Source organism: Chiloscyllium punctatum, chromosome 18, assembly GCF_047496795.1.
Source record: "Chiloscyllium punctatum isolate Juve2018m chromosome 18, sChiPun1.3, whole genome shotgun sequence".
Taxonomy (NCBI): domain Eukaryota; kingdom Metazoa; phylum Chordata; class Chondrichthyes; order Orectolobiformes; family Hemiscylliidae; genus Chiloscyllium; species Chiloscyllium punctatum.
Window position 1 is genome coordinate 101,081,434 of NC_092756.1, and position 23,318 is coordinate 101,104,751.

Below are 23,318 nucleotides of genomic sequence, written 5' to 3' on the forward strand. Positions count from 1 at the left end.
ACACCATAACCTCCCAATACCCCCACAACCTCCTAACCCCCCATAACACCATAACCTCCCAATACCCCCACAACCTCCTAACCCCCCATAACCTCCCAATACCCCCACAACCTCCTAACCCCCCAATACCCTATAACGTCTCATAACCCCCCCATAACCCCCAATACCCCCATAACCCTCAATAGCCCATAACCCCCATTACCCCCCATACTGCCATAACCCCAAATACCTCATTACCCCCAATACTGCCATAACCCCAAATACCCCCATAACCCCCAATACCCTATAACGTCTCATAACCCCCCCATAACCCCCAATACTCCCATAACTCCCAATACCACCATAACCTCCCATACCCCCAATACCACCATAACCCCCAATACCCCCATAACCTCCCATAACCCCCAATACCACCATAACCCCCAATACCCTCATAACCTACCATAACCCCCAATACCACCATAACCCCCATTACCCAATAACCTCCCATAACACCCACTAACCCCCATAACCACCAGTAACCGCCAATAGCCCATAACTCTCAGTAATCCCCATAACACCAATAACCCCCAATACCCCAGTATACACCATAACCCCCAGTAATACCCAATAACCCCCAGTAACCCTCAATTCCCCATAACCGCCAATAACCCCCCCAATACCCCAGTAACCCCTCATACCCCATAACTCCCAGTAACCCCCAATACCCCATAACACCCAGTAACCCCCCCAGACCCTATAACCCCCAGTACCCCCCATACCCAATAACCCCCAATACCCCCAAAACACCCAATACCCCATAACCACCAACACCCCATAACCAAGAATACCCCATAATCCCCAATACCCCATAACCTCCCCAAACCCCCAATAACCCATAACCCCCAATATCCCCCAATAACCCATAACCCCAATAACCCATATCCCCCAATGCCCCTCAAATCCCCAATACCCCATAACCCCAATAACCTCCCATAATCCCCAATACCCCATAACTCCCAATACCCCCAAATACCCAATACCCCATAACCCTCAATACCCCATAACACCCAGTACCCAATACCCCATAACCCCCAATACTCCGAAATACCCAATACCTCATAACCCCAGTACTCCCCAAATACCCAATACCCCATAACCTCCAAAACCTCCCAAATACCCAATACCCCATAACCCCCAAATACCCAATACCCCATAACCCCCAATCCCTCCCAAATACCCAATACTCCATAACCCCAATACCCCATAACCCCCAAATAGCCAGTACCCCATAACCCCCAATACTGCCCAAATACCCAGTACCCCATAAACTTCAATAACCCCCAATACCCCATAACCCCCAGTAACCCTCAATACCCCATTACCCCCCAGGCCATTACATCCTTCCTGGGATATGGGGCCCAAAATTACGTACAATATTCCAAATGTGGCTTTATAGAGCCTCAGAAGTATATCCTTGCTCTTATATTCACGTCCTCTCAAAATAAATGCCATGATTGCATTTCCCTTCCTCACTACTGACTCAACCTGCAAGTTTACTGAAAGAGAATCCTGGATTAGAACTTCCAGGTCTTTTTGCACTTCAGACTTCTGAATTTGCTCCCCGTTTAGAAAATAGTCAATGCCTCTTCTTCTTGCCAAGGTACATGATCTCATCCTTTCATCTGCCACTTCTTTGTCTGTTCTAACAGGTTCAAACCTTTCTGCAGCCTCCCCACCTCATCAATGCTACCTGTTCCTCTACCTATCTTTGTATCATCTGCAAATGTAACCACAATGCCCTCAGTTCCTTCATCCAGATCGTTAATGTAGAAAGTGAAAAGTTAGAATCCCAACACTGAGCCTTGTGGAACACCACTTGTCACCGGCTGCATCCCAAGAAGGACCCTTTTATCCCCATTCTCTGCCAGACAGCCAAACTTCTATCCATGCTAGCACCTTGCCTAGACCCTTATCTTACTCAGTAGCCTCCTGGTGTGGCACTTTGTCTAAGGCCTTCTTGAAGTCCAGGTAGATAACATCCATTGGCTCTCCTTGGTCTAATTTGCTTGCTACATCCTCAAATAAGTCTAGCAGATTTGTCAGGCATGACCTACCCGTGCTGACCCCTGCCTATTTTACCATACACTTTCAAGTATTCAGAAATTTCATTCTTTATGATGGATTGCATGGACCCAAGGAAATTGGTCCATAATTTCTGTCTTCTGCTTTACTGCCTTCTTAAACAGGGGTGTTACTTTAGTGAATTTCCATTCACCTGGGATTGTCCCTGATTCTAGCAATTCTTGAAAGATTACCACGAACTCCTCCAGTTGCTCTTCAGTTATCTCCCATTGAACTCTGGGGTGTAGTCCATCTGGTCCAGGTGATTTATCCACCTTCAGGCCTATCAGTTTTTCTTCCACCTTCTCCTTGCTGATGGCCACCATACTCAGCTCTGCCCCCTCACTCTCTTGAATTTTTGGGAAATTATTGTGTCTTCCACTGTGAAGACTGATGCAAAGTAATTATTAAGTTCCTCAGCCATTTCCTTGTTCCCCCACTACTATCTCTCCTGCAGCATTTTCCAGCAGCCCAATGTTCACTTTTGCCTCTGTTTTGCCCTTTATATATTTAAAGAAATTCTTACATTCTTCCTTTATACTACTGGCCAACTTAGCCTCATATTTAAAATTCTCCCTCCTTATTTTAGTTTTTTGATGCCCTCTGTAAACTTCTCAACTCTCTGGTTTCCCACTGTTCTTCACTATTTTATATGCTTGCTATTTTGCTTTTATGCTCTCTCTAATTTTCCTCATCAGCCACGATTGCCTCGTCCTCTCTGTACCATGCTTCTTTTTCCTTGGGATGAATCTTTGTTGTGTCTCCTGAATTACTTCCAGAAACTCCTGCCATTGCAGTTCCACTATCTTTCCTGCTAGGCTCCTCTCCCAGTCAGTTCTGCTCAGTTCCTCCTTCATGCCTCCAACAACCTCCCCTCCCCAAAAATACACCCCATAATATCTCCATAACACCTCCAATTCCATAATCCCCTTCAATACCCCCAAAATACCAACGTAACACCCATCAATAACCCCATACTGCCTCAATACCCCCAACGGTGGCACAGTGGTTAGCACTGCTGCCTCACAGCGCCAGAGACCTGGGTTCAATTCCCGCCTCAGGCGACTGACTGTGTGGAGTTTGCACGTTCTCCCCGTGTCTGTGTGGGTTTCCTCCGGGTGCTCCGGTTTCCTCCCACAGTCCAAAAGATGTGCAGGTCAGGTGAATTGGCCATGCTAAATTGCCCGTAGTGTTAGGTAAGGGGTAGATGTAGATGTAGGGGTATGGGTGAGTTACGCTTCGGCGGGGCGGTGTGGACTTGTTGGGCCGAAGGGCCTGTTTCCACACTGTAAGTAATCTAATCTAATCTAATAACTTCGTGAACCCCCCAAAACAGTTAAAGTGTTTTTCACCTCCCCTCTAAACCTTCTGTACTTGTGCTCATCATGAATTGTATTTTTGTCTTACACCTGTAAGAAGCACATTTTCTTTTCCTAATGTTAATTTTTGCCTCGTTTGTCATCTAGGGAGCTCTAGATGTGTTTGTCCTACCTTTTCCATTTGAGGGAATGCACCTCGACTGTATCTGAACCATTCACTCTGAAGGTATCCCATTATTCACTTCCCATTTTTCCTGCCAAACACTTGTTCCAGTCAACCTCCCTCGATATGATACTGAATGGCTTGAATTGAACACACTCCCCTTATGCTTTGGAGGTTGAGATGCTTCAATTTCCAGATGATCCCCTGGTGGAAGACAGATGAGAGGGAAGGTGTGTGAGGGGAGGGAGGGAGTAGGGATGTGAAGAGGGGGTGACAGAGGGATGCTGAGTACATTGGGGGCTTGACAGTTCAAGGGAGGGTGTTAAGATTATAAGATATAGAAGCTGGATCTACTATGTATTATGGTCTCAAGCCCTCTCGTGCCTCCAAGATTCCTCCTCCCTGTGGGTAGGTACTGGGCATTGTGGGGTTGAGAGTAGGGAGTTAGGGTATTGGGGAGGTTATTGAGGGTGGGATAATGAAGGATTTATGGGGTGGTGGATAGTTGACAGTGGGGTTTTGGGGTGGACATTTAAGATAGGTATGGGGTTGGGGGATATTGAGGTGGACAGTTGAGTTTGAGGTTATGGAGTTGTGTTATGGGGTTGGGGGATATTGGGGTTATGAGGTTGGGGTATTGGGGTTATGGGGGGGTTGAGGGGCTGGATATTTGACAATGGGATATTGTGGTGGACAGTTAAAGTGTCCACCCCAACACCACACTCACTTTAACTTTACGGTGGGTATGGGGTTGGTTGGTATTGAGGGGGATATTGGGGTTGGGGGTATGAGGGTTATGGAGTATTGAGATTATGGTGGATACGGGGCATTCAAGAAGGAAAGGAAGATTATTAAGATAGCAATAGTGTACAGATAATGATGCTAATTTGAAGAGCTTGTGCAGGCATGGTGGGCTGAATAGTCTCCTGTGTAATAACAATTCTGTGATTGAGATTCTGTAAGTGTCAGTGCCAAGGGAGTGCTGCCGTAGCTGAGGGTCAGTGTTGACGAAGCTGTGCACATTAGGCAGGAGCTGGGAAATGTGGATTGGACACAGTTATTTGAAGGAAAGTGCACATTTGAGATGTGGGAGGCTTTCAAAGATAGGTTAATGGTAGTGCAGGATAGACACGTCCCGTTGAAGGCAAAGAGTAGGAAGAGCAAGATTCATGAACCGTGGATGACAGGAGAAATTGTACGACTAGCCAAGAGGAAAAGGGAAACGTACATAAGGTCTAGGCAGCTAAGAACAGAACAGATCCTCGAGGAATATCGGAAGAGTAGGACAAGTTTTAAACAAGGAATCAAGCGGGCTAAAAGCTTATGATATAGCTTTAGCGAGCAGAATTAAGGAGAATCCCAAAACATTTTATTCTTGTATAAGAAGCAAGCGGGTAACTAGAGAAAGGATTGGTCCACTAAAAGATAATGAAGGAAGGCTGTGTGCCAAACCTGAGAAAATGGGTGAGATTCTGAATGATTATTTTGCATCAGTGTTCACTGAGGAGAGGGACATGATGAATCTTGAGATTGGAGATAGAAGTTTGATTAGTCTGGATCACATTGGCATAAGTAGGGAAGATGTGTTGGGTAGGCTAGAGGTTAAGGTGGACAAATCCCCAGGACTGGATGGGATCTATCCCAGGTTGCTGAGGGAGGCGAGAGAGGAAATATCTGGGGCCCTGACAGATATCTTTGTGGCATCCTTAAATACAGGTGAGGTGCTGGAGGACTGGAAGGTTGCTCATGTTGTCCCCCTGTACAAGAAAGATAGTAGGGATATTCCGGGTAACTACAGACCAGTGAGCCTGACATCAATGGTGGGAAAGTTGCTGGAGAGGGTACTGAGTGATAGGGTCTATATTTAGACAAGAATGAGCTTATCAGTGAAAGGCAACATGGTTTTGTGAGGGAGATCGTGCCTTACCAACTTAATAGAGTTCTTCAAGGAAGTGACCAAGTTGTTAGATGAAGGAAGGGCTGTTGATTTCATATACATGGACTTTAGTAAGGCGTTTGAGAAGGTTCCCCATTGTAGACTAATGGAGAAGGTGGAGTCACATGGTGTGCAGGGTGTTCTAGCTAGGTGGATAAAGAACTGTTTGAGCAACAGGAGGCAGAGAGTAGTAGTTGAAGGGAGTTTCTCGAAATGGAGAAAGGTGACCAGTGGTGTTCCACAGGGGTCAGTGTTGGGGCCACTGTTGTTTGTGATATACATAAATGATCTAGAAGAGGGTACTGTTGGTATGATCAGCAAGTTTGCAGATGACACAAAGATAGGTGGAGTGGCAGAAGCTTAAGGGACTGTCAGAGATTTCAGGAGAATATAGATAGACTGGAGAGTTGGGCAGAAAAGTGGCAGATGGCTTTCAATCCAGACAAATGTGAGGTGATGCATTTAGGCAAGACTAAATCTAGAGTGAATTATACAATGAATGGAAGAGCCTTGGGAAAAATTGATGGGCAGAGATGCACAGGTGGATAGAGTGGTCAAGAAGGCAAATAGTATACTTGCCTTCATTGGACGGAGTATTGAGTATAAGAGCTGGCAGATCATGTTAAAATTATACAAGACATTGGTTCGGCCGCATTTAGAATACTGTGTACAGTTCTGGTCACCACATTACCAAAAGGATGTGGACGCTTTGGAGAGGGTGCAGAGAAGGTTTACGAGGATGTTGCCTGGTATGGAAGGTGCTAGCTATGAAGACAGGTTAAGTAGGTTAGGTTTGTTTTCATTAGGAAAAAGGAAATTGAGGGGGGACCTGATTGAGGTTTACAAAATCATGAAGGGTATAGACAGGGTGGACTGAGACAAGCTTTTTCCCAGGGTGAGGGATTCAATAATGAGAGGTCATGCTTTCAATGTGAGAGGTGGAAAATTTAATGGAAATACACGCGGCAAGTACTTCATACAAAGGGTGGTGGGCGTCTGGAACACATTGCCAGCAGAGATGGTAGAAGCAGGCAGGGTAGATTCATTTGAGATGTGTCTGGACAGATGCACGAGTAGGTGGGGAGCAGAGGGATACAAATGCTTAGGAATTGGGTGACAGGTTTAGACAGTGGATTTGGATCGGCTCAGGCATGGAGGGCTGAAGGGCCTGTTCCTGGGCTGTAAATTTTCTTTGTTCTTGAGATGGGAGATCCTATCACCTGTTCAGGTGGACAGGTGACAAAATAAAATTGTCAAAAAAAAATCCTGGTGCTGTTGAAAGCTCAAAATCATAAACTGGTTGGTTATCACCTTTGGTATTATGGGATGTGAAGTGTATCAAAGATGCGATGTTCACAAAGCTGATTACTGGCTCTCTCCCTATGATAATCACTAACACATCACAACTTCACACTGGTCTGTGCTGTACACGTGATTTTATTTTCATGCAATGCGCTTCAAAAATACTCAGTATTTTCTTACGAAATGGTTCAGATAGAGCACAGATAACACTTTTTATCCAATAGTTAATTTTAAAAGTTAACAGTTCCTGACATTAATTCTGTAAACAGTTGGACTACTGGATTGTCCATTCCTTTGGAGACAGAAATACTTTATTACAAGTATGTAGGAATACAATAAATGTACACCCATAGAGACACGTACACGGATGTGCATATATAAAATCACGTTCACTTACACATGCACACCACACACAACTTGCACTCGTACCTATGCTCAAATATTGAAAATCTGAGACAATGAAATTCCAATCTGTCACAGCGAAGAATATGACAAATTGGACAATTTACTGTTCGTTATAGTGTCCCACTGAATAACCTCCGTCTTTTATTTTGTGGAAATTAAATCCAGCACCCCACTGCTACAGAAAAATAAAGTAATGAGGTCTGAAAGCTGAACTGTTCAGTCCCTTTTGAACAACAAGTGCTGACTTTTTAATTCAGCTTCACTATGGAGAGGAGGTCTGTCCAACTGTAAAATCCAAACTGGGCATTAGTGTCCTTTAGGACAAGAAATCTGCTGTCCTTGCCCTGTCTGGCCAGTATGTGACTGTCCTTTAACTGCCCTCTGAAATGTCCAAGACATTCATTTGTATCAAGCTAATACAGAAATAGTGAGAAAGAATACACTGGAACCGACCCCTCAGCATTGACCTTAGTATCAGAAATGACAATGGCACCCTCTGCCCAAAACAAATAATAATTTTATTTTGTCAAATACACTGAAGCATAGCTAACGTACACTGCATCATCACCATCCTTGGGTATGTCCTGCCCTGCTAAGACAAACCCACCAAAAGTGGTAGCAGTGGTATACAATTCGGAGGGAATTCCCCTGAGCATACTGTCAGGACACCATTAAGTCTCACGGCATCAGGTCAAAGATGGGAAAGGAAACCTCTATCCCCCAACTCTGCTGAGGAATTAGTACTTCTTCATGCTGAACACCAACTAGAAAAATGACTGACAGTGGCAAGGGCACAGAATATACTCTGGCGGGGCAGTCCAAAGTCCTTCACCAAAGTTGCTCAGTAGCAACACTACTGACTTTGCTGTTTGAGTTCTAAAGGACACTGCTGCTAGACTAGGTCTGTGACAGGTGGCAAGGGAACCAAAACGTGCAAAAACTACTTGATCTCATCCATATCAATCTACATGCCTCTCTCTGTCCATGACAGTATCCATGAGAGTGATAATCATCCAGTTCTTGTGGAGTCGAAGTTGTATCTTCACAGTTAGAATACTCTCCAATGTGTTGTGTGGCACTACCATGTTAAACAGATCTAGTAACTCAGTGCTGGGCATTCATGAGGCACTGTGGGCAATCAGCATCAGCAGAGTTACACTCTTCCACAAATGGTAACCTCAGGGCTCAGCATATCCTCATGCATCAAACTATGGGATTGAAACAAAATACTAGTGAAACTCGGCAGGTCTGGCAGCATCTGTGGAGACAGAAACAGCATTAAGGTTTCTAGTCCAATTAGACTCTGAAGATGTCATTCTGGATTTAAAATGTTGGGTATCTCTCCCCACAGATGCTGCCAGACCAGCTGAGTTTCTCCAACAACTTCTGTGTTTGTTTTGGATTTCCAGTATCCACAGTATTTCACTTTTATTTAAGCAAGGAGATTAATTCTGGTTCAATAAAAAGTGTAGGAGGGCATGCCAGGAGCAGCACTGTACATGAGGTGTCAAGCTGGTGAAGCTACAAGATTTATTTGCATGTCAAAGCAGAAGCAACATGCAATATACAGGGCTAAGCAATCTCAAAATCAAGGAATCACATCTAAGCTCTTCAGTTCTGCCATATATAGTTTGTGAATGGTGGTAGATAATGAAACAACTCACCCATGAAGGCTCTAAAAATATCCCTTTTCTCAATGATTGGTGAACCTATAACGTCAATGTAAAAGAAAAAGCTGAAGCATTTGCAATAATCTTCAATGAGAAGTGTTGACTGGTTTATCCAAGGCTCATGCCTGAAACGTCGATTTTCCTACTGCTCGGATGCTGCCTGACTTGCTGTGCTTTTCCAGCTCCACACTCTCGACATTTATCCATCTCAGCCTGCTGCTGAGGTCTCCAGCATTATAGATGTCAATCTTTAACCGATTCAGTTTACTTTGGTTGCTATCAAGAAGAGACTGAAGGCAGTAAAAGCTTTGGGCCCTAACAACATGCTAATAACAGAATGGAAGACCCATGCTACAAAACTAGCCACACCCCTATCCAAGATGTTCGAGTACAACAACAACACTGGCAACCAACTAGCTATGCAGAAAATTAGCCAGATATGTCATGTACAGAAAAACAGGGCAAATCCAACCCAGCCAAATACCACCCTCTGTCTACTCTTGTTCATCAGGAAATTGACACTGCTATCAAAAAGCTGGTACTCAGCAAAAACCTGCAAACAGAGTTTCTATTCTGCCAGAATTACTCAGCTTTGGCCAAAGTAAGGACAAAAGAGCTAAATGCCAGAATGAGGTGAGTGTGACCACCTTTGCCACAACTATTCAGATACTGCCTGACGTCATCAAGGAGACCCTAAAAAAAGTGAATTGTAATCTGGGGAAAATTCTAAAGTGCTTGGCTCATACCTGGCACAAAAGAAGATGACTATCATTTTATAGGCTAAATTATCTCAATCCAAGGACATCAGAATGGGAATTCCTCAGGTCGTGTGCTATCGTATGCGTTCAGCTACTTCAAGCACATGAAACAGAAACCCAAGGTTCGCGTTTGACTTTCAAATTTCCTCCACCATTCAACAGGATCATGGCTGATCTACTTGCGTCTTGAATTCTACATTCCCATCTGCCCTGATAACCTCTGATTCTGTTGTTCTCAAAAATCAATGCACCTCCACTGTATAAGCATTCATTGACCCCACTTGCACCACCTTTTAAGGCACAGTCCCCAAGTTGCATAAACCTCAGAGAAAAAAATTCCCCATATCTCTATGCTAAAAGAAAGATCCTGATTTTAAAGCAGTGTCCCCTGGTCCTCGACTCACCCACAAGTGGAAATGTCCTTTCCACATCAACCTCGTCAAGACCCATTCAGGATCTTCTACATTTTAATCAACTTTCACTCTTCCAACTACCAATATAAACAAGCCCAATTACTTTTCCTCCATCATTAAATCAGAAGTGGCAATGTTTGCTGATGTTTACACCATTTGCAATTCCTCATATATTAAAGCAAGCTAGTCATAAATGCAGTAAGACCTGGACAACATTCAGGCTTAGGTGAATAAATGACAAGTAACATTTGTGCCATGCAAATGCCAAGCCAAGACCATCTCCAAGCAGAGAGAATCCAACTTTTTCTCCATGATATTCAACAGTATTACTAACACTATTAGCATCAATCCCCCACCATCAACATCTATGGGGTTATCATTGACCAGGAACTGAACTGAGCTAGCCAAATATCTACTGTGGATTCCAAAAGCCTGTCCACTCTCGACAAAGTATGAATCAGGATTGTGATGGAATACTCTCCACTTACCTGGGTGAGCAGCTGTCTTCACTGGCATCACAATGACAGCATTTCAAACACAAAGGCAATCTCCTCCTTGAAGCATCTACTATACGAACACATGGAAAGCTGATGCCCAATTAACAATCAAAAGCGGTGTTAAAACTTTCTCATCAACAAGTGCAATCTGTGAGAGATAGTAAAGAGGATAGCTGCTCGAGCCAACAGTCCCTGACCACCTTCAATGAATCACCTGATGTGCTAACTGTAAGTCTAAGACTGAGACAGTGGACAGTGATCATAAACCATTCGCCAACTCACAACCGACTCACATCTCATTTCCACTCAACCATTTGATAGAAAGAAAAGATCTAGGAATTAGGAGCTGGAATAGGCCATTCGGCCTTCAAACCTGATCTGTCATTCAATTTTATCACTTTTTTTGGACCATACCCCTAACTCCCCCTTCTGTAACAATGCCTCACCCCACCCATTTGACACCCCCCTCCCCTCCCCCCCCATCAATCAAAAATCTTTCTAACTCAAACTTGAAAATACACATGATCTAGCCCTCACTGCTCTCCGGGAAAGATAATTCCAAAGACTAACAACTCTCAAGACTTTTTTTTTTAAATCTTCATCATAAATGGAAGATAACTTATTTTAAAACTGTGCCCCTTCATTGTAGATTCCCCACAAGAAACATCCTCTCAGCATCCACCCTGTCAAATTCCCTAGGATTTTATATATTCTGATAGTATCACCTCTCAAGTCTTTTAAACTCCAAATGACCTATCAATCCAACTTACTCAACTTTCCTCACATCATAACACCTTCAATCCTTGTAATAAAAGCAAAGTGCTGGAGACCTTAGCATGTTTGTGCAGAGAAAATCTGAGTTAATCTTTTTGAGTCCAATATGACTCCTGTTCCGGAACCTTCATCCAGGAATCAGCCAAGTGAACCTTTTCAGAACTGCTTCCAATGCAAGATCCTTCATGTGGGGTTTTTCAATCAGCTAGGACCTTTCCAGAATCTAGGATAGTTTGGAAGATTTCAACCAATGCATCCACTATCCTGACAGCATTTCTTTAGGACCTGAAAGTGCAGGCCATCAGGTCCAGGGTACTAAAAGCTTTAGCCCCAGGAGTTTTCTGACTACCTTGACATATAGGATTGCAGATAGTTAGATGGATAGATAGATAGACTGCAGCAGCACTGTGAACATACAAAATGCATTGCAACAGTTTGCCAAAACTCCTTTAACACTATCTTCCAAATCTGTTACATCAAACATCTTGAAGGTCAAGGGCAGCAGATATTTAGAAACACCACTGCAGTTCCCCTTCTAGCCACTGACTATCCTGACTTTGAAATATAGTCAATCTTTCACTGCTGTTGAGTCAAAATCGTGGAACTCCCTCCCCAACAGCATTGTGAGTGCCCTTATACTGAATGGACAACAGCAGTTCCAGAGTACAGTGCACCATTGCCTTCTCAAGGGCAACTAGAGATGGGAAACAAATATGTAACTTATCAAAGACATCCATATCCGACAAAAGAATAAATAATCAAGTGGGTAAGACAGCTCCCTTCTCATCGATTCCATTAAAACATAGAGTTCTCCTCATCTGTGTATATTACAAAGCATTTGCCTCCCATCTTTCGTATTAGGTGTGTTGGGGTGGGTACCATTTCAGGAGATACCTCTGCCACACACAGCTGCAGAATAGGCCGTTGGCACCATAGTCAGAAGTCACATGACACCAGGTGATTTCAGGTAAACCTGTTGGACTCTAACCTTGTGTTGTGTGATTTCTAACTTTGTCCACGCCAGTCCAACACCAGCACCTCCACATCAATATCATAGTTAGAGAGGCATGGACAAGCTCAATCTTCTGGGAGCCCAGAGTCCCACTCAGTACATTGGACTACCCTTGGAAATGCTTTCAGTTATTCTTCCAAGTGTGATCTAGAACTATGTAGAAACTGGCTGCTCTCTTTGACTCCTGTTTCTCTGTGGCTGCTACCCAGGCTGCCTTGCCTGTATCTTATTGGTTGCAGAGGCAAACGTTTTCTTTAGCTGAGATCAATTTGCTCTAGCATCCCAGCTGACTGTCTGAATACTTGATCAGGTTGGCTCCGACTTTAAAGTGTTGCGATAACTCTCCCATCAGCCCATTCCATCCACCCAACCTCATCCCAACTCCCCAGTTACTCCCCATTCCTACCCAATTGCTTATCTCCCCACTTCCCTACCCCAGCCCCACTTCCCATGTAAACCCCAACTGATTAAGAGTTAATATTATTTCCTTTCTGCTCCTTTCTGATAATTTATGAAGTTTTCATTTTGCTATAGGATTTTTTGCATTGTTGGTGAATTTTTAAAAGTTCAAATTAATTCCAGTATGGTGATTTCAGGTTGCAAACTTCAGTATAACCAGAGCTTGTCAATCAAGCCAGTGTTCCATTTTGTACTTTAGAAAAATTAGCACCCATTCAGACAAATGAGCACCCCATTAAAAGACAGAGTTTGCTCTTTGTAGTTAGTTGTTAAAAATGTTTGCAGCATATTTTTGTTGTCTAAAATGGACAAACAAACTCCACAGGAGTTACTAGGCTTTGACACTCAATTCATCTTTTTTATCGTGTGACATGTCATCCATTTCAAGTGCATCCTCCTCTTCTGCCAGCAGCTCTGCTCTTTCCAGCCCTTCCTCGTCGGTCTCAACCTTCAGGTATCCATTTCTCCCAGGTTCCTCTTCCTCATTCTCATTCACAGGGAGGGTGGGTTCATCATCTCCATCACCCCTGATGTAAACACACTCTGAGTAGGCGGTGTTTCTATTCAGCCTGTCCTGCACAGTGTACTGGATGTACATCAGGGGGATGGGCAAACAAGCAATGATGATCAGGAGGATCATCATGGCTAATGCCCAACCAGGATAGTCCAACAGTGTCTCCTCTGCCTGGAAACAGCAAAGGATATGAGTAAGGATTCACACCAAACTCTCAATAAACTTCAAACAGAAGCAACATCAAAAACATCATCAATTTTTACATAGGACAAGGGCAGACACATCACCTTGAGGCCTTTGACTTACAACCTCCCACATCCAGTGAAAAGAAGACAAAACACCAACAGGAAGTGAACTCCAGGTTTGGCACATCACTGCAGTAAGGAGCACTCTTTCAATACAGTGTAGAGACAGTTATATTCTGTGCTGTAACTGTTCTGAGGGTGTTTAATGGGATCAGTGTATTTTGTTACTTTTTTTTAAAAAAGAGAAACAAGTGGAATTTTAGTCTGTACCTGTCCTGCAAGTGTTCGAAGTACACTGATGTATTAAACAGAGGAAGATTTTGAGAGTTTTTCCATCAATGTCAACATTTACAGAGATTTTAATCTGTTACATGATAGAAGGCAGTGAAACATCTCGAGATTAGATCTGAACTGATGCCAGTAGGGATCCCACAGGCTTGTCTTCTATTCTAATGGCTGCAGGAAGATTGGATTCTCTCCCCTCCCCATCTCCAACTTCCACACCACCACCACCAGCAATCCCCAAACCCCCTCCCCCCCAACCCTAGATTTAAGCCATGACCCCATTACTGTGAAATTTTTAAACTTTCATTTGTGGGGTGTGGGTGTTTCTGGCTGGTCAGCATTTCTTGCCCGTCCCTACAAGCCCTTGAGAGGTTGTGGTGAGCTGTCTTCTTGAACTGCTGCAGTCCACCTGCTGTGAGTTGACCCACAATGCCCTTAGGGAGGGAATTCCAGGATGTTGACCCAGCGACAATAAAGGATTTTTACTAGGACAGTGATTTTAAAGTTTCATAGTCCCACACTCCTAATCAAAGTTGGTGAGATTTGTGAAGAGTGGCATGCAGCTTATACAGGTTACTCAGTTTTCTGTACCTCCTGAATTAAAGCCAAATCCATTCTGCAAAGAACTTTCCCAGTCATTTTGGTTTGTAGAAATAAATATTAAACAATTTGTGATTGGTCTTACCTTCTCTTGGCTCCATGCTCGATATTGTGGATGCTTGATGCACATGCGAATCAAACTAGCCAACAGCAGAGCCAGCATTATGGTGGGACACACAAACTTCCACAGATACTTGTATACAACAACAGGACGGTGACCAATCATTGCCTGGATATCATCCATAAACCTACAACAAATAACCTCAATTACAATTCCATCTAGAACCTGGATTTCCAGGTCACAACTCCTAGATGTATTTGATGGGCACTGTGTAGAGATAGCTTTATTTTCACTTTACTAGATTAGGAGGAGTTTTACTCTGTATCTAACCCTGGCAGTGTTTGATGAGGACAGTGTTGAAGAGATTATTGAGTTTGCAAAAGAAAGTTAATTTGTTTAGCAGGATCTTAATCTTGGATAAAGATGTCTTTGGGAATAAAGATGTCTCTTAATGTCCTGCCAGACAGTTCAGCTGCTCTCTCAAAAGCCAGAGTTTCCTCAGCACACACATTAACTTGTGTTTGTGGTACAAGGACTGACACAGGTTAAGGTGTGTCCCAGGTGAAAGTGAGGACTGGAGATGCTGGAGATTAGAGTTAAGATTAGAGTGGTGCTGATGAAGCCTAATGAAACGTCAATTCTCCTGCTCCTTGGATGCTGTCTGACCTGCTGTGCTTTTCCAGCACCACTCTAAGCTTAAGTTGTGTCCAGCTGTCCAGTTTGACTTTTGAAATGTCATGAAGACCACCGAGAAAAAGGGAATGGAAAAGAGTTGAACTGGACAGAGAGAGTGAGACTGCTAGATGTGATGAGTAAACAAATTACAAAAGCAGCAGCAGAGAATATTAATTAAAGTGTCAGCAAGTGGAAACAGGATTTAGGGAACAGTATAATGAACTAGCAGACAGATGATTTTATCTGTAATGATGAGAGTGAAAACAAACCAAGAGAGAAAGGAAAAGGTTAACAGAGAGAGAGAATGAACATTAAAAATAGAGCCTGAAATCCAAAGACTATGAATGTACCTGTCAGCTCCATAGACCCACGCCACAGCAATCAACTCAAACAGAACCACAATGATCAGAGGTAGTGTTGCAGAGTAATCATCAAACATGGTCACAAAGTAGTTTCCAGAACGCTGTGTAAATATCATTCCAATAACAAACCCCAGTATGCAGCAGACCACTGGATTAAAAGGATAACAAGGTGTTACATCAGCTGGAATGACAAATGAGGTATGAGCAGGTTTAAGGGGCTGAATGGCCTACTCCCTCACTGCATAGCAAAGAATGGGCAAATCAGAGCATAACATACACTCCATTGTTTATCGAAGCTGTCAGAGATTTAAATTAGTGCAGAAATGGGAAACGGTGTTGGATCTGAGCCCAACAACACAGTGAAGTAGTTTATCTAAGATTAAAAAGAGATCTTGAGCAACTGGGTCAATGTGCTGAGAAGTGGCAGATGGAGTTTAATTTGGATTGCAAGGTATTGCATTTTGGCAAAACGAAAAGATTGATGAGGACTGAGAAGTAGACATTGCTTATTTGGACTTGAGCAAAGCCTTTGATAAGGTTCTACATAATAAACTAATTAGTAAAGTTAGATCACATGGTATTCAGGATGAGCTTGCCAATTGGATACATAACTGACTTAACACAAGACAACAGAGAGTGTTGGTGGAGGATTGTTTTTTGGACTGGAGACAGGTCACCAGCAGTGATCCACAGTTGTCGGTTCTGGGTCCTTTTTTGTTTGTCATTTATATGAATGATTTGGATGAGAATATAGAAGGCATGGTTAGTAAGTTTTGGACAACACCAAAATTGTAGACAGTGAAGAAGGTTTTCTACGATTCCAAAGGGATCTTGATCAAATGGGTCAATGGGCTGAAAAATGGCAGGTGGAGTTCAATTTGGATATATCTGCGTGGGTTTCCTTCAGGTGCTCCAGTTTCCTCCCACAGACCAAAGACGTGCAGGTTAGGTGGATTGACCATGCTAATTTGCCCATAGTGTCCAGGGATGTGCAGGCTAGGTGGGTAAGCCATAGGAATGCAGGTTACAGAGGTAGAGGGTGGGTCTGGGTAGGATGTTCTTCAGCGTGAGCCGAATGGTCAGCTTCCACATTGTAGAGATTTTATGAAATGCAAGGTATTGCATTTTGATACAACAAACAGGGACAGAACTTTTATAATTAATACAGTGTTGCAGAACAGAGGGACCTAGGGGTTCAGGTACATAATTCTTTGAAGTTTGTATCGCATATAGACAGGTGGTTAAAAAGGCATTTAGCATGCCTGTCTTCATTGCTCAGTCCTTGAAGTATAGGAGTTGGGAAATCAAGTTGAGGTTGTATAGATGAGGCCTCTTCAGTGGTACTGTGTCCAGCTCTGGTCACCCAGTTATTGAAAGGATATTATTAAGCTGGAGAGGGTTCAAAAGATATATACAAAGATGTTGCAGAGTATGCAAGGTTTGAATTGTGAAGAAAGACTGGGTAACCTGGGATGTTTTTCACTGGAGCATAGCAAGTTGAGAGGTGACGTTATAGAGGTTTATAAAATCATGAGGGGTATAGATAGGGTTAATGGTAGTTGTCTTTCCCCTAGGGTAGGGGATTTCAACACTGGGGGCACATGTTTAGGGTGATTGGAGAGAGATTTAAAAAAAGACACGAGAGGCAAATGTTTTACACAAAGGGTGGTTTGCATGTGGAATGAACTTTGAGGAAGAAGTGGATGTAGGTACAATTATAATGGTTAAAAAACAATTTAATAAGGATGTGAATAGGAAAGGTTTCAAGAGATATGGGCCAGGAGCAGGCAGGTGGGACTAGTTTAGTTTGGGATTGTGTTCAGCATGGACAGGTTGGACTGAAGGGTCCATTTCCATGTTAGATTAAATAACTTAGTGTGGAAACAGGCCTTTTGGCCCAACAAGTCCATACCGACCCTCCGAAGAGTAACTCACCCAGACCCATTCCCTGTAATTTACCCCTTCACCTAACACTACGGTCAATTTAGCATGGCCAATTTGCCTAACATGCACATCTTTGGACTGTGGGAGGAAACCGGAGCACGCGGAGTAAACCCACGCAGATTCGGGGAGAATGTGCAAACTCCACACAGACAATCACCCAAGGCAGGAATTGAACCTGGGTCCCTGGTGCTGTGATGCAGCTGTGCTAACCACTGTGCCATCAAATCATACAACAATAAATTGTATGACTTCATGACTCTTTAACAACTTGTATTTATATTGAATTTTTTAAGTAATATCCTAAAGTACTTCACAGGAAATATTACTCAACAGAAAAATGATACTTGGCTATGTAAAGGAAATATCATTACAAGTGACCAAAAGCTTGGTGAAAGAGGTATATTTTTAAGAAGTATATTAAAGAAGAGGGGCAATGAGAGGGTTACAGAAGGTATGTGTGTGTTTTGTCCTTTGGAAGCGGAAATTATGCTCACCAATGTTGGGACAATGAAAATCAGGGATGCACAAGAAACCAGAATTACAGGAGGGCAGAGATCTTGCAGGGGCGCAAGAGGCTACACAGATGAGGTGGGCAGAGACCACGCAAGGATTTGTAAACAAGAAAAAAGAATTTGAATACCATGTTATCAAATGGCCAAGATCTAATGTAAGTTATTGAGCACAGAAGGTGAACAGGACTTGATGCAAGGACAAGGGAAGAGGGCAGCTGAAGTTTGATTAGAGTACGGAAGGCTGAAATAATCAAGTCGCAAGATAATAACTGCATGGATGAAGATTCCAACAGATTTGTAGGTGCAGGGTAGAGTTAGATGATTCTATAGAGTTGGAAATAGGGGGAATCTTAATGACAACATGGATTTGTGATTGGAACTTTATCTCAGTGTCAAGCATGACATCAAGAATATAAACCGACTGATTGCATCTTGGATGGTTGACAGGGAGAGAGATGGAGTTGGTTTCTAGGGAATGGAATTTTTGACAGGGAGGGTAACGGCTTCAGATTCCTGAATATTTAATTACAGGAAATTGGTGCTTCTCCAGTGCTGGATACTGGACAACTTGCCTAACAGTTTCAAGGCAGTGGAAGGGGTCAAGGGGTTGGCTAGGTTTGGGTTGGATGAGGTCGTGTTGGGTGTCAGCATCGAAATGTAGAAATGAACAGGCAGCATGCAAATGAGAATTAGGACGTGGTCAAGGTTCTTTGGGTATGCTGGGGTGTCAGTGCAAGAGTGGAAAGAGAAACCATTGCAGTTGATTCAATACGACTATGAGATAAATAAGAATGGAACCTGTGGGAACATAGTGGACAATATCAGAGAGACATTAGAGAAGGATGAGGTCTTGGATAATCATAAAGATTGCAAACAGGATGTGATGGACAATTGAAATGGGAACACAAGTTTTCACAGTTCCACAGCTTTTCACATTATTTGGACTGGATCAGAATGGAAGGGTATCTATGTTCTTTACTAAATACCAGTGAGACCATTCAGTTACTGCCAATGTTGATTCAATCTTTCCACTACATATTACCTGTGAAAATGGACTTCCTCCTAGCCAGACAGGAGAAGTTGTCAAGTAGAGGAGTGAGAATTCCTTGCATATTTCCAAACATTGTGCTCATACCCAAATTTAACAACATCAGAAAAAACAGGATAGACCAAAATGGTGAGGCAGGAAAGTGTGTAATAGTTTCTGTGAAAGCGATGAAAGCGAGGCCTGTACCCTCGACACCCTGAGACAAAGAGAGAATCAACACATCAGCCAAACTTCATTACACAACAATTCCCTTTCAGCTAAATCATAGTGCGGAAAGAAGCTATTTTGCCCATCCTCAACCTTCCAAACAGCATTCCACCCAGACCCAGTCACTATTCCCATAACCCTGCATTTCTCAAGGCTAATCCACCTAGCAAGCGCATCCTTAAATAATAGGGAACAATCTTTTAGCACAGCCAATCCATCACATGGAAGGAAACTAGAGCACCTGGCAGAAACGCATGCAGACATGGGGAGAATGTACAAACTGCACATAGACACAGTCACCCAAGACTGGGATCGAACCTGCATCCCTGGCGCTGTGAGGCAATAGTGCTATTATGCCTTCCTGTGAATCACAGAGAAACACCTTTTTCCTTTCATCTTCATTTACAGAATCCCAGCTTGATGAAGTGACAGGAGTAAATTACCTTTTGCATTTCTTGTTCGAGTTTGCATTGCTGGATATGAAGAGGGATTAATACTGATCTCGCTGAGTCAAACCATTCTCTGTATTCCTGATTTGTTACAGTTGAAAAGTTGAGATATTCTGGAATTAAACTCCCGTTCAAAACTCCATTATCAATCAGGTCAATCACTTTGAGGCTGTTCCTGAAACACAATGCAATCTTTTAATCAATAACCACACACCATAAAAACCCAATCCCAACTCCCCGACTCAGGACAGTTCAGACGCTAAGTGGGAATAGCCATAGGCCTTGTGGATCCAAACATTAAACCACTTCCATAAAAGGGGGCAGTGTGAACCGCCTGACTGTGTAATAACTTGAAACAGCGTTTATATTTTCAAACCTTATATAAACCTTTGATAACACTTTAGATAGCTAACTTTAATCCATATACAGGCTATTTATCCCTGTAATTAAATGCTTTTTTAACACTTTAGAAAAAGGTGACATGACTCAAAATTCTGTCATTAAACAGGTGCCAAACCTTGCCACACATTTCTGAGTGAGCACATTCGCCCGGAATCCCAGCACTGCAAAAACAACCAACGTAGCAAACACAGACGTCAGGAAGTTGATGAAGGAGACAAGGAAAGCATCAAAATGGCAATTATTGGTGCGGGTATTGTAGCTGGAATAAGCAATAACACTTCCAAAGCCAAGGCCCAGGGCGAAGAACACTTGGGTGGCAGCTTGTCGCCATACTTGGGTATCGATCAAGATCTCAACCTTCAAAAGAAACCAACAACTTTAAATAAGGCATTTATGAATCTTTAAATTTAACTCAGTTATAGAAAATGGAAACAGCACTTTACCTGAAATGTTGCTTCCCTTGGGAATACATGATCACTGAATTTACCATTAATTATAAAGTTTCCATTAACAGTGTGCTATGTGGCCTGAGCATTCTGCATGACATTGACAGCACAGAATAAAGCTCCCTCTATTCCTTTAAATGGAAAGCTCCCTTGAAACTGTTCCCAAACTCTCCCAGGACAGGGACAGCACAGGGTTAGATTCAGAGTAAAGTTGTTTGACACTGATTTTTATGAATCAAAAGGCTCAGGATAAAATCAGCTTGTACTGTTGTCATATTGTTAAGAAATCAGCTATGAATGCTATAAACCGCTGTTACCTTGGAATCTTGAGGGCTGAAAACAGAACTAAGCCTCTCAATGAAGGTTGTTTTTTCTGACTGTTTGGAGCCCTCAGAGACACTGGCTCATCACTAACACCAATTTGGGACATTGAGGGGTCAAAAAAGAATGACTCTACAACTTGTGAGCAATCTCAATGGGGAATATGAATGTGAGGCCCTGTCACTGGGCCAGACAATGCTGCCTGTGGAACTGGACTGTAGAAATCAGCTGTCAGTGGGTTTTAGTCCCAATGTGTCTGGTTCTCAATCTGGATAGCATTAGGAATCCTATCATTAGTTCAATGTTACTGGACAAGGTAAGGAAATATTCAGCCTGAGTTCCAGTTATACATCACACTCAGCCATCTGGCTGGGAACCAGGCTTACTGTGGAAAGGAGAATATTGTTGTAGGAGGTAAAACAGTGAATAAATTTATGACTCAAGCCCCCATCAGTGGCCTGGGCCCAGGCCTCTCTCTTGGTCAGTTCCAGAGTGAGAGCCCCTCAATTTTACCTTAGGAGTGAACATGTAGCGAATTCCATCGATGGAACCTTCCAGAAGGAGACCTCGAATAAGGAAACAGAAAAGCACCACATACGGGAAGATGGAGCTGAAGTACATCACCTGCAAAGGAAATCGTGGTGATCATGTTACTGTAACTCATTGCAAGAGAAAAGCAAAAACTTACTGTAATTGTGTGCAAATGTCTGTCTGAGAAAAGTAGGAATGCAAAGAGGCCAATCAGCTACCACAGGACTCCATTCATACCTATATGGCCTACTTCCACACTGTTGGGATTCTATGATTTAACACCGATGCCATCATTCTCATACCCCAGTCTCATCTCATTTGTTTTATTTTCTCATGGGGTATGGGTGTCATTGGCTGGACCAGCATTTATTGCCCGTCCCTAGTTGCCCTTGAGAGGGTGATGGTGAGCTGCCTTCATGAATCCAGCTGCTAGAAGGTGACCCTCAATGTCCTTTGGGAGGGAATTCCAGGACTTTGACTCAGCGACAGTGAAGGAACTGCAATATATTTTAGGATGGTGAGTGGCTTAGAGCGGAACTTGTAGATGGCGGCATTCCCATGTATCTGTGCCCCTGTCCTTCTAGATGGAAGTGATTGTGGGTACGGGAGGTATTGTCTAAAGATCTGAGGTGAATTTCAGCAGTGCATCTTGTCGACTCTACAGACTGCTGCCACTGAGCATCGATGGTGGAGGGAGTGGATGCTTGTGAATGTGGTGCCAATCAAGCAGACTGCTTTGTCCTGAATGGTGTCAAGCTTCTTGAGTGTTGGTGGGGCTGCACTCATCCGGGAAGTGGGGAGTATTCCATTATATTCCTGACTTGTGCCTTGTAGATGGTGGGCAGGCTTTGCAGAATCAGGTGGTGTGTTGCTTGCTGTAGTATTCCTAGCCTCTGACCTGCTCTTGTAGCCGTTGTGTTTATGTGGCAAGTCCAGTTCAGTTTCTGGTCAACGTAACCCCCACGATGTGGATAGTTGGGGATTATTTGATCTAAGCCATGTTTCAGACCACATATTCCCTCAATTCCAAAATCACTGAGTTTTATCTCTGTTGTGTCCACCTCTGCTCTAAACTCTTTTACTACCATAACCCCATTTTGTCATCATTAGCCTCTTATTCCAGTACACCATCTGGACAGTCAATAAGTTCAGTTCTATCCATCAAAGACTTTATCATATTTGGTAGTACACGAAGCCTTATTCATCCAACACACTTGTCCACTTGGCTTTAACATTGTTAGGAATATGCATTGGTATTTATGGATTATGTGGAGAATGCAGAAGCTATTAAACAATGGAGGCACCTTCTGGATTGAAAAGGGATTTTTAACCAGAGGTTTGGGGAGAACCAGTGTGATGTCTTGGAAATGAAGTCAACAGTTTAATAGGGCTACAATCTATCTGATGATTACAGAAATTCTAATGACTGGAAAAATAGCCAAGCAAAACTTTTAGGGAGCATAAGATATGAAATTAATAGCCTTTGAACAGTGGAAATCCTAACTTTGGAAGAGACAATGGGGGTCTCTGTGCTGATAGTTGCCTAGCAACCCTTTGTGGTCTTGGATTTTGGTCTCACAAACTTCGAGGGTCTGAGAAAACAGGGAGGAAACCTGCAAAACTGCGGTCCAGCTGTAAGACTCTTGCTTAGTTGAAGTGCTTGGGAACCTGATAGTTTCTGAACTTCATTATTTGAATTACTGTGAAAACAATGAAAAGTTGAACTGTGATTACTATCCAAAGAGTCAGATCCAGCTTAATATCCATCCAAATTGCAGCCTTGTTTGAAAGATCTTTATTCGATCTATGCTGTCAACAGTTTAGAACATAGAAAAGTACAGCACAGAACAGGCCCTTTGGCCCATGATGTGCCGAGATTTAATCCTAATGTAAAATATAGTAGCA

At 43.0% G+C, this 23,318-nt stretch overlaps 1 protein-coding gene across 2 annotated transcripts in view; it reads right to left on the reverse strand.

Moving 5' to 3' along the window:
- Positions 1 to 11,029: 11,029 nt before the first annotated feature.
- Positions 11,030 to 23,318, reverse strand: part of LOC140489435 (sodium-dependent neutral amino acid transporter B(0)AT2-like) — a 36,948-nt gene continuing 24,659 nt past the window's right edge. For both annotated transcript variants that reach the window (XM_072588988.1, XM_072588989.1), the window contains 7 exons: positions 21,396 to 21,506; positions 20,231 to 20,472; positions 19,708 to 19,888; positions 19,052 to 19,253; positions 15,542 to 15,701; positions 14,541 to 14,703; positions 11,030 to 13,496 (listed from right to left, as the gene is read on the reverse strand). In XM_072588988.1, coding sequence (XP_072445089.1) covers positions 13,143 to 13,496; positions 14,541 to 14,703; positions 15,542 to 15,701; positions 19,052 to 19,253; positions 19,708 to 19,888; positions 20,231 to 20,472; positions 21,396 to 21,506 — 1,413 coding nt within the window. In that variant the 3' untranslated portion in view covers positions 11,030 to 13,142. The remainder of the gene's footprint in view (positions 13,497 to 14,540; positions 14,704 to 15,541; positions 15,702 to 19,051; positions 19,254 to 19,707; positions 19,889 to 20,230; positions 20,473 to 21,395; positions 21,507 to 23,318) is intronic.